At 46.8% G+C, this 12,345-nt stretch overlaps 1 protein-coding gene across 2 annotated transcripts in view; it reads right to left on the bottom strand.

The window, feature by feature from the left end:
* Positions 1 to 12,345, bottom strand: part of LOC140396161 (A disintegrin and metalloproteinase with thrombospondin motifs 20) — a 529,969-nt gene that overhangs the window by 495,726 nt on the left and 21,898 nt on the right. For both annotated transcript variants that reach the window (XM_072484409.1, XM_072484408.1), the window contains exon 3: positions 4,559 to 4,724. In XM_072484409.1, coding sequence (XP_072340510.1) covers positions 4,559 to 4,724 — 166 coding nt within the window. The remainder of the gene's footprint in view (positions 1 to 4,558; positions 4,725 to 12,345) is intronic.

The following is a 12,345-nucleotide window of genomic DNA, read 5'->3' on the forward strand; positions in this document are numbered from 1 at the left end:
CGGGGATGGCGTCCCTCGTACATGCCGGGGATGGATGACCGCGACAACACGAATGAGTCGTGTACACTGCCTGGGTGACGGGCGCAGACGTGCAGGATCATCATGCGGTGGTCGCAGACCACCTGTACGTTCATCGAATAGGTCCCCTTCCTATTAGTGAACACGGCCCTGTTATCTGCAGGTGGCCGCACGGCGACGTGCATCCCATCGATCGCGCCATGGACCATGGGGAACCCGGCAATGGCAGAGAAGCCCACGGCCCGGGCATCTTGGCTGGCCCGGTCCACGGGGAAGCGGATGTAGCGGTGCGCCATGGCATAAAGGGCATCTGTCACTGCCCGGATGCACCGGTGCACCGATGTCTGCGATATGCCGGACAGGTCCCCACTCGGTGCCTGGAATGACCCCGTTGCATAAAAGTTCAGGGCCACCGTAACCTTGACGGACACGGGGAGAGGGTGTCCCCCGCCAGTGCCACGCGGTGACAGGTGTGCCAGCAGGTGGCAGATGTGTGCCACGGTTTCCCGGCTCATCCGGAGTCTCCTCCTGCATTCCCGGTCCGTGAGGTCCTGGTATGACTGCCGGGGCCGGTACACACGGGGCGCCCTCGGGTGCCTCTGTTGCCGTGGGGCCGCGACGTCCTCCTCCCCCTCCTCGTCCTGTCGGTCAGGTGTCCCTCCAGCCTGGGCGGCTGCCGCCTGCCCCTCTGCGGCAGCCTGCGCCGCCTCTCTGGCACGCTCCTCCTCCTCCTCCTCCTCCTCCTCCTCATCCAGGGCAACATAGACATGAGCGGCTGCCACCACGGCGGCCAACATCGCTGGATGATCTGAAAACATGACGACCTGGTGGGGGGGAGGGGAACGACGACATGTCATCATTGCCCATATCCCCTCCTCCCCCCAGCCAGGTGGCATGGACCGCATGGGTCCAACTGTTGGAGGCTGGCACCTGGCCAGGTGGACCAACTCATTTGCCCTCCCATCACCCACCCCGGCACGGACCCCCCCCCCCCCAACCTCCACCCCGGCACGGACCCCCTCCCCAACCCCCAACCTCCACCCCGGCACAGACCCCCTCCCCAACCCCCAACCTCCACCCCGGCACGGACCCCCTCCCCAACCTCCACCCCGGCACGGACCCCCTCCCCAACCTCCACCCCGGCACGGACACCCTCCCCAACCTCCACCCCGGCACGGACCCCCTCCCCAACCTCCACCCCGGCACGGACCCCCTCCCCAACCTCCACCCCGGCACGGACCCCCTCCCCAACCTCCACCCGGCACGGACCCCCTCCCCAACCTCCACCCCGGCACGGACCCCCTCCCCAACCCCCAACCTCCACCCCGGCACGGACCCCCTCCCCAACCCCCAACCTCCACCCCGGCACGGACCCCCTCCCGGCACTCCCCCGGAGCCCAGCCTACTCTAACCACCCCCCCCCCCCCCCCCCCCCGCCGCACACACACACAAGCCGAGACACACCTCTCCTCAGGCAATCAGTCTGCGGCCACGCCATTTCCTGCCCAGAGCCAACCCCCCAGGCCGTCACTCACCTCCTCGCTGGTCGGCGTGAGCCTGGAGCACCGGGTCACGCCGATGAAAAGGAGGTTTGATTCACGTCGACGTGAACGGTCATCACGTCGACGGGACTTCGGCCCATCCGGAAGGGAGAATATCGGCAGGCCGAAAATCGGCTGCCTTGCGCAGACCCGTGACATTCTCCGCGGCAGCGGCGCCATTAACGCCCCGCCGACTTTTCTCCCTTCGGAGACTTCGGCGGGGGCGGGGGCGGGATTCACGGCGGCCAACGGCCATTCTCCGACCCGGCGGGGGGTCGGAGAATGACGCCCCTTAACTCCGATATCTCAACCTGGCCATCCGAATCACTGAAACCAGTCTGACTCCCCTCAGATTTCGTAAACCAGGTGGGCTGTGAAACTGGTTCTGAAAAATGCAAATCCCATCTCCCAAGTCCCAATGGGTTACCAAAGTAATCTGCAAAAGACACTTTTGATGCTTGAATGATATTGGAGCCTAGCACCCAATGCAAATCAAAGCCTGAATGCTCAATGTCCTTTGAGACTTGGAAGTGCTCTATCACACAGCAAATTTACTGGAGCTACAGTAACACTCTTTCCCTGAGAGCTGAACAGACACTTCTCAACTCGAAGGGTTGCTCTCTCCAATGGACTTCTCCAGTTATAGATTGGCATAGTTGGTTTGGTCTATTTCCCTGAGCTTGTGTTTGGAAGTTAACCAGTGTTGGCGATGAATGTGGTTCTCGCAACTCGAACATTGGAATACCAGCCGCGTACAATTAAGTGACATTGGGTCAACCAGAAGCATAAGAAGTCTCTCTAAACTGAAGAAAATACCCCCAAAGGTGGCATTGTACCACTTTGTTAATTTTTTTTATCCTTCAGAGATGGACAGAACTGTATATTGATAAACATCGTCACGGTTTATATCGCAAACACTTGCATGTACTGTATCTCTTGAATTCAAAAAAGTAACATTATTCCACAATATCAAAAATGAGACACTTACCAGAATCTGTTACACTATTTTCCCACACTCTGCCGTGCCCGAGAGGAAACATTGCAGGACTTTCTCCTCAGCTGCACTTAAAATCTGAAGTCTTTGATCCTGCTTCAGTCCAGTTGCACCTCCAGCTCAGTGATTAAATACAATTGTTTATTTGGCAACTCACTCAATGGCATTAATTCTTTTCCAAGTTTCTTCCAATTTCGTTCAACCACTGGACCCCCACTTCCCATGTCTTCCTCCTTTCCAGACAGTTGGAAGGGTCTTTGGTCATCGCCAAAAACTTGCCGATAGTCCTGTCACTGCCTCATCCCCCAGAAGTCTCAGTTTAGCTTGACCATGAGCACAAATTTCCCATTCACGTGTTTAATCAGTGTGGCAGTCGGTATCTTTGCACTGTGTCTCACACATGGCAAACGGGCCACTTTGTGCTAATCGCAAAAGGTTCATAGGTACTTACAACACAGAAGGAAGCCATTTGGCCCATCATGCCTGTACTGGATTTTATAGGTACGGTTGAATCAAAACTGGTAAATGTTTAATTCCCAGGAAAATGTCTAAAATTCCTTCAAAAATCCTTTTCCTGCCAAACGTGAAAAATAACCAAAGAAAATTCTGTGTCAATCAATTGCAGATATTTATTTTATCCACACGCCTGATGTAAAGATCTTAAACACTCTGTTCAAACATGAAGAGGATTGTTCGAGCGACTCGTAAATAAAATACAACATGTGGCAATTCGAAATGAGTGATCTGCTACCTCAAAATGTTTTAACCTTCCTGTACTAAAGTAAAAGTTACATTCTATTGTAATCTCAAAGGCTCGAGGTTTCAAACACTTTTTCAGGTTGCAAATTCAGGTCTTGTCGGTAAATGTTTGGTCATCGTCAAAAGAGTACATGTATTAAAATCCATAACTCATCATTTGTAAAGTAATTCCAAACCCAAAGTCAACAAATAACCTATATAAATAATCTGTATTTGCTCAGTTTAATCTGTCGGTTGATTACAACTTGAAAGGCCTTTCAAATTCAAAGTGGTCTTATGATCTTTTGATGGAGAGAAAATTAACTTGCGTCCAAACTACCTGTAAAACCATTGGTGATAACTTATGTCTTTCGCTTAAACATTCTTTTTCTTGTGCCAAGGCACAGAATGGGACACAGGATTAAACACTTAATAATCCAAGAGGTTACAGACTGATGTGACATTCAGGTAGGGTTACATGATCAGGCCAGTTGTTTCTTTATAATTATCATAGGCCCAGTCTTGCCTCCATGCATGATGGAAACATCTAAAAATGTTGGCTAATACACATTTGAAGTGGGGCACAGAAAACGAATGACCTACTTTTTTTTAAATATGTGTCCAATGAAGGGGCAATTCAGTGTGGCCAATTCACCTACCCTGCACATATTTGCATTGTGGAGGTGAGACCAAGCAGAAAGTGCAAACTCCACGCGGACAGCGACCCGGGGCCGGGATCGAACACGGGTCCTCGACGGTGTGAGACAGCAGTGCTAACCATTGTGCCACCTTGCCACCCTGAATGGCCTGCTTTTGCTCCTATTCCACAGGTTCGTATGTACTCTCAATGATTCCAGCAGGGTATCTATGCCAAACTGACTGGGGGTCTCAAGTATTTCCAGTAACTAAGTGACTAATCATAGCTAGTGGGAGGGGGCGGGTGGGGGGAGGGGGGGGGAGAGAGAGTGGTGGGAGGATTCAAGGAAAAGATGAAATCGACCAAGAAAAGCTAACTTTAATGTTCCAGAGTCAGGAAGCAGAATAGAGGCCAGGGTTTCCACTCCTAATCACGATGAAACAACTCTGCTGGCTGTGCACAAGAATGGATGCAGAGTGCAGATGATTCCAGACTTGCCTAGAACAACTCCAAAAGGTGCAGTTGACTAAGTATCACCCTCACTCGGTCAGTGCACCGATACTGAAGAAAGAGAAGTATGAACATTTCAGCAAAGCATCCTTAAAAAGAAAGTGAAGCCTTCCCACCTACCAGAGGTTGCACACGGATGAGACTTTTTCCCTAAGCCATTATTATTCAGTGCTCCATGCTGATATATGAGGTGCAGTTTATTGTGTTCATCTTCATATTGACCTCCATCTGGTTTCAGGAGAGGTTCCAAAAAATATTGTCCATCCCGCGTATGAAAGGTGCCGACCTGTCACAGGTAATAAAAACAAGGACTTAACACCAAGCATGTTGTTTAATCAAAATGGTGAACAATTCTGTTTAAGAGACAAACATCATCATTTTTCTCCACCACAACACGTGCAGAAACGTAACATATTAACGCAAGATGTTTACCGCAATGGGATTGCGGCCGATGGGAAATCAAGGGCGGGATTCTCCGATCCCCAAGCCGCGTGTTTCTCGGCAGCGCGCCATTCACTAGCAGTGGGTTTCTATATTCCCGTCGCTTTTCAATGGGATTTCCCATTGAAACCAACCCTCATCACTGGGAAACTTATAGGCGGGGATGTATGCCGGCAGGAGGAGTGATTGCCAATGACCGGAAAATTCCGCTTGAAATCATTAAAGGCTGCATTGGGGAACATTAGAAAAGCTGTACTTGTGGAGCACAGGCCAAACTGACAGGAATGCGAGTCGGAAAATAAGACATGATATAGGACAATGAGCCTGGATTCCAGCTCATTCACTGTAGCTGAAGTACAGCCTTGTGTTTATAATCTCCTCTATGACCAAAACAGTAAAAGACGTTACATTCCACTGTATTGAACTCCCATCACCCAAAGTGACATTTGGCTCCAATCACTATGATGAAGTTAAAAATGCAACAAATACTTTGTAAGATACACACAAAGCCTGTGGAGGTTTTGTTGTTGTTGACTATTTATATTGGAGATGATATTGAGTTTAAAATTTTCAAATAACTTGCAATTAACAATTATATTAAAACAAACATTCAAAATTAATACTTACTAATTGATCTTACTAGTTGCTGTATCCTACCTATTAGCAAACACCTTCAAAATATGATTTGGGCAAAATCCAAATGTTATCAAACCCAATTCAGAGCAAATGTTCTCAACAGGTTCTCATAACTAATAGACACACCTATATATGATATGTATGTACCCATGTTCAATAAGAGGGGGAAAAAAATGCTAATTTATTCTGACCATATTGATTAATCCTAACATTCCCTTAATAAAGGATATGGTCGCACAAGCTCCAGATAAGGTGAAATGAGTTTGGCACCACTTAAAATCCGTAACCTCAAGCTTTCAGTTACAGCTGGGACAGTTTTGTTCTGAAGAATTCTTCAGCAGACTTCAAAGGTAAGCTTGTGATGATGTCACCAGTCTTTCCGCCCTCCAGCCCGTCACTTGATGTCTCACAATATTTTGGTTCTACTCCCACTAGCAGCCCAGGTGTCTTGGTACATAGTCATCATAGTCATACCCATATGTCAGCTCAGAACACAACAGGCCCTGGTTCAGGCTGTCCAATTATACTGCAGGTTTTCAAACAAACCATGACACTGCATTCCTTTGTGCTCAGTGCTAAGTTGGATATTGTTCTGCTTTCTCCCTCATTGCCTTTGTCATACTGGCAAGAAACAATATAAAGATTAAATTGCTCACTCATGCCTTTGTCCAACTTAAAGTCAACCAAAACAAATAAAGATCAGTGCTAAACTGCCTAAAATCCTAAAAGGTAGCATTTAAACAGATTAAAGTGAATGTTAGTCAGAAAGAAATGTATTTACACAGGAATTACGAACATATTCCCAAGTGCACATTCTCAGAAACCCCTCTCAAATGTAGTGCAGCACATGAGGTCAATAAAACTCTTTGAATAAACGCACTGGTCAGATATCAATTCAACTGTAGCAGAGGCTCAGATAACATTAAAAGAAACCATTTTTCTAGTCTAAAATAGGATATTCACATATATTATTCTTTGATCCCCAACATCGCCCTTCAACAAAACCATATGAACACACAAAAGTTACAAGACTTGAGATTCAGCCCCCCCCCAAAAATGTTTTCCTGTTAAAATCCATAGAATCTCTGCAGTGCAGAAGGAGTCCGCCCCGACCTTCCGAAAGAGCACTCTACCTATGACCACTCCCCCGCCCCATCCCCGTAACCCTACGTATTGATCATTGCCAATCCACCAAACCTGCGCATCTTTGGTTTCTCTTTGAATCATAAAATCCAATCATAGAATCCCTACAGTGCAGAAGGAGGCCATCTGGATCATCGTATCTACATCAACCCTCTGAAAGAACACCCCAATCCCCCGCCCTATCCCCATAACCACGCCTGACATTTTGGACACCAAGGGTCAACTTAGAATGACCAACCCATCTAGCCTGCACATCTTTGGACTGTGGTGGGGGGGTGGGGAGGGAAGCGGGGGGGGGGGGGGGGGGGGGGGGGGGGAACACATGCAGACACGGGGAGAAAGTGCAAACTTGACACAGGCAGTCACCAAAGGTTGGAATTAAACTGGGTCCCTGGCGATGTGAGGCAGCAGTGCTAACCACTGTGCCACCGTGCAGCCTTTGCATTGTCATAGTATTCCTGCACAAGATGATAAGCATCACAGGGCTAGAGAAGGCATGATGCTGTGTTCATGTTATGCTACTGTGTGGTACAAGTTCACATTGAAACCACCAAGGTTCTTCATGGACACTCATACTTCTCCCTGACCATCTGCCCCTTCAATACACAGGGGTTTATTTTTCCTCACTTGGCACTGTTTGGACAAACAGCCAATTCTGCAAAGCAGTCAGTTAAATAGGTGCATCAGTCAGCTACTGGTACCATTCTGGGGTTACCAGAAACTGACTGGACTAGCTATATAAACGCTGGGCTAACAAGAGTAGGTCAGAGGCTAGGAATCCTGCGGCGAGTAACTCACTTCCTGACTCCCAAAAGCCTCACCACCATCTACAAGGCATAAGTCAGAAATCTGATGGATTACTCTCTGTCTGACTGGATGAGTACAGCTCCAACACACTGAAGAAGTTTAACACCATCCAGAACAAAGCAGCCCATTTATTGCTACCCCTTCCACAAACATTTACTCTCTCCATCACAGTTAAATAGTCGCAGCCGTGCGTACCATCTACAAAATACACAGCAAGAACTCACCAAGGCTCCTCAAGCAGCACCTTCCAAACCCACAACCATTACCATCTAGAAGGACAAACTCAGCAGATACCTGGAAGTTCCCCTCCAAGTCACTCACCATCCTGACATGGAAACATATCGCCATTCCTTCGCTATCGCTCGGTCAAAATCCTGGTACTCCCTCCCTAACAGCACTGTGGTGTACACACACTACAGGGACTGCAACGATTCAAGAAGGCAGCTCGCCACCACCTTTTCAAGAGCAATTAGGGATGGGCAACAAATGATGGCCTAGCCAATGTGCCCACATCCCATAAATAATTATTTTTTTATAAAGACTTTGCTAAGTCAGAACAGAAATCCAGTAGCAGAATCTAGAACTGATCTGTAATTAGTCAGCATTTAAAAACTACAAGGAGATTATTACCAGAAAGGACAGGGATAAACATCACTCTTTACCATATTCGCAACTGTTCCCCCCCCCACCCCTGCCATATCCCATGGCCTCAATCATTGACCAGGCCATCGCTGACTCAGTCCTACTATCCCTCACCAGCCACAGCCCTCTTCCAACCACACTTCATTCTGCATCACTTACAGGAAAAGCCTCTGCCACAAATTATTTTCAGCTACACATTCGAACTTCTGTCTGCCTCACCTTTGGCCTTCACTCACCATCATAGCTGTTAATTTGCTCTGCCTCCACACCCCCAATTTTGATGCCTTTGTCCTCAGCAAAGTTTGTAATCTCTTCCCTCAGTATTGTTCTAATTTTCACCCTCAATCCCAAGGGACTCAGACTTGAGCATTTTAAAAATATTTGTTAGTGGGATGCAAGCGTCGTTGGCTGGGCCAGTATTTGAAGGACTGGTTTAGCTCAGTGGGCTGGACAGCTGGTTGGTGAGCAGAACAAGGCCAGCAGCGTGGGTTCAATTCCCATACCAGCTTGCCCGAACAGGCGCCGGGAATGTTGCGACTCGGGGTTTTCACAGTAACTTCATACTTGTGACAATAAAACATTATTTATTATTATTACCTATCCCTCATGAAGGTGAGGGTGAGCTGCTGCAGTCCAAGAAAATCTTCCTAATTTCGGTGGCACTCTGGGATGCCTACTCCTGCTTACAGTGCAGATTTCATCAACATATAGAGCACATAAAGATTACCTGCTACTTAGAGTCAGGGAGATAGGGGCTGTTTAGCAGAGTGGGCTAAATAGCTGGCTTGCAATGCAGAACAATGCCAGCAGCGCGGGTTCATACTCCCATACCAGCCTCCCCGAACAGGCGCCGGAATGTGGTGACTGGGGACTTTTCACAGTAACTTCATTGAAGCCTACTTGTGACAATAAGCTAATATTATTATTATTATATACAGCATCTCAGCAGGAAGGTCCGAAACTATAGTATTTCCCACTTTGCAGCCGCTGCACCAAACTTCAATACATTGGTCAGTATGTACTCCTGGACCTTGGGGTGTGCCAGTCTGCAACACTACATCACAGGCATATCCTTACACTGAAAAAGCAACAACCAAAGAGTGGCTTTCACCAAGTTGACGGCCTCCAGCAGCAGCTGATACTTGTCTTGGTGAACATTCCCGGGAACAGTCCTGCATTATGGTGCTGCTCAAGGTGAAGCTCAACAAAAAAACACTTCTTTTCCTTTCAGACCTTCTTTTTTGCAAATGCATATTCCTTCAGGAGGTGGGGGAGAGGGCTCTTCCTCAGCAGTGTGGCCTCGACATCAGCATGTGGTGGCGATGAGATGCTGGATATGCACGGAAAGTCTGACCTCCACCCACTGCCCCTACTGAGACTAGTTAACTTAGATATATCGGACTGAACACAAGGTCCTACCATCTGTATGCAGACACATCAGTAGACCTACTACATTCAATGTACACTCTTAATCAGCAATTTCTTCCAAAAGGCTCAATAAATATGGCTCAAAATCTAATTTTGGTAGAGTTTGTTTCATTTTATCAATTACTTGGCAATGGAACTGAACATTTAACTTGAGTTCCAATTCGATTCTTAATCTAAACACAGAGCCGTGATTCACTGTGACCTACATCTCGTAAAACTATAGCATTCGGCTCAATTTTTCTTTCTCCATATGAAGACACGTTGGGGGAGTATATATGAAGGAATTGCTGCACTCATTCCATTGTATACAATGTATCAATTTTTCTGAATCTAGTAGTATCACAAGCCACTGATTAAATGGAAAGAACACAGGTTAATTTACTTTGTAAAATACTTATCGTTTCCCAGTTCAACAAGGGTGCAAAGAACTGCTGACAACATTAGATACACCCTTTGCAACCGGACCAGAGTTTTCATCCACAAAACCAACTGGTGAAAGATTTGGCAAATCTATCTTTAAGAAATTTTATAAGCATTTATTTACACAGAGCCAAAGTACAAGCGCGGACCTCCTAAACCAACAACCACAGTTTAAGTCTCTGTGTAAGGAGGCAAGTGAATCCTCAGTTAACCACTATCTGCAAACAATTAAGCATAATTAACATCCTGGAGGTCATTCAGTTTGGCACTTGATAAATCACTTAATCTATTTCATATCTATTGAACATTCTTTTATTATATCATATCAGTACCTACAAATACACATTTTTAGAGGTGTTTTCCATTTCGTGCACAAGGTAAATCAACCAAATGATATTGCTACATGACTGTGGTGACACACTGTTTCATGTCTTCAGATTTGTTTATCAATTTGGCACTGGATGAAAACATATTAATCGACTATGATATTTGATTAGCCTCAAACATGCAAGAAATTCTCTCACCATTTAAACTGGTCTGTCCGTCCTCAAGATCCTAACATAAGGATTTTGAGATTAGGTTAATACAGACAAACACTGCTGTGAAACAGCAGTGTAACAGTTAGAGAACTAAAAGTGCAAACTAAGGAAAATGTAATCTTTTGTTTACTTTGCTGTCACGATAAATTGAAGCCGAAAAATACCACTAAATGTGTACAAAAATTGGTTGTTGGAATACGTAAACATGACCTTAGCTTCACATAAACCAAAAAGAAGAGTGTAGAATATGCATGGGAAGCATAATAGCAACCCTCAACAAGCAAAAAAAACCCACACACTAGGATAGAATCACTTTTACATGAAGCCTAAAGGGGCCATTATGGCAAGATCTCCTTCAAGCTTCAGGTTTGGAGAGATTGATAACAGAAAGTTAGCAGTTCTAGAAATATATTTGTATCTTTTGACCCAGCACACTGACTTCAGAGAGGAAGCACGTACCCATAAAATTCCTACAGTGCAGAAGAAGGCCCATCGAGTCTGCATCGACCTTCAAAAAGAGCATCCTACCTAGGCCCACATCCCCGCTCCATCCCCATAACCCCACCTAACCTACACATCTTTGGACACTTAAGACATTTGCAGACGACACTAAGATGAGCGGTAAAGCAAAAAGTGCAGAGGATACCGGAAGTCTGCAGAAGGATTTGGATAGGTTAGGTGAATGGGCTAGGGTCTGGCAGATGGAATTCAATGTTGCCAAGTGTGAGGCTATCCATTTTGGGAGGAATAACAGCAGAATGGATTATTATTTAAACGGTAAGATGTTAAAACATGCTGCTGTGCAGAGGGACCTGGGTGTGCTAGTGCACGAATCCAAAAAGTTGGTGTGCAGGTGCAACAGGTGATTAAGAAGGCTAATCGAGTTTTGTCTTTCATTGCTAGAGGGATGGAGTTCAAGACTAGGGAGGTTATGCTGCAATTGTATAAGGTGTTGGCGAGGCCGCATCTGGAGTATTGTGTTCAGTTTTGGTCTCCTTACCTGAGAAAGGACATATTGGCACTGGAGGGAGTGCAGAGGAGACTCACTAGTTTGATCCCAGAGTTGAGGGGATTAGATTATGACGAGAGGTTGAGTAGACTGGGACTGTACTCATTGGAGTTTAGAAGGATGCGGGGGGATCTTATTGAGACATATAAAATTATGAAGGGAATAGATAGGATAGATGCGGGCAGGTTGTTTCCACTGGTCGGGGAAAGCAGAACTAGGGGGCATAGCCTCAAAATAAGGGGAGGTAGATTTAGGACGGAATGTAGGAGGAACTTCTTCACCCAAAGGGTTGTGAATCTCTGGAATTCCTTGCCCAGTGAAGCAGTTGAGGCTCCTTCTTTAAACGTTTTTAAGAAAAAGATAGATGCCTTTCTAAAGAATAAAGGGATTCGGGGATATGGTGTACGGGCCGGAGAGTGGAGTTGAGTCCACAAAAGGTCAGCCATGATCTCATTAAATGGCGGATCAGGCTCGAGGGGCCAGATGGCCTACTCCTGTTCCTAATTCTTATGTTCTTAAGAAGCAATTTAGCCTGGCCAATCCATCTAAACCCAGTGTTTTTCAAACTTTTTGCCCAGGATCCATTTTTACCAACCGGCCAACCTTTGCAACCCATGTCCTGGAGCTCATGCCAGCACTTGCAGTTACAAAATGGGGGAATCTCTCTCATGCCCAGAGCACATGACATTAGTTTACAGGGCGCGTGACTTGCTCTCTGCCACAGCTTTGGGAGAGAAGTCTCCATCGATTTTTTTAAAGAATCTGCTCCTGGGTCAGGGCGCTGACGTCAGGAGGAGGCGGCCTGCCTCGCTGGGCTCCGGGCCTCCACACTGCTGAGGCTG

The sequence above is a fragment of the Scyliorhinus torazame genome, chromosome 19 (assembly GCF_047496885.1).
Source record: "Scyliorhinus torazame isolate Kashiwa2021f chromosome 19, sScyTor2.1, whole genome shotgun sequence".
Lineage (NCBI taxonomy): Eukaryota > Metazoa > Chordata > Chondrichthyes > Carcharhiniformes > Scyliorhinidae > Scyliorhinus > Scyliorhinus torazame.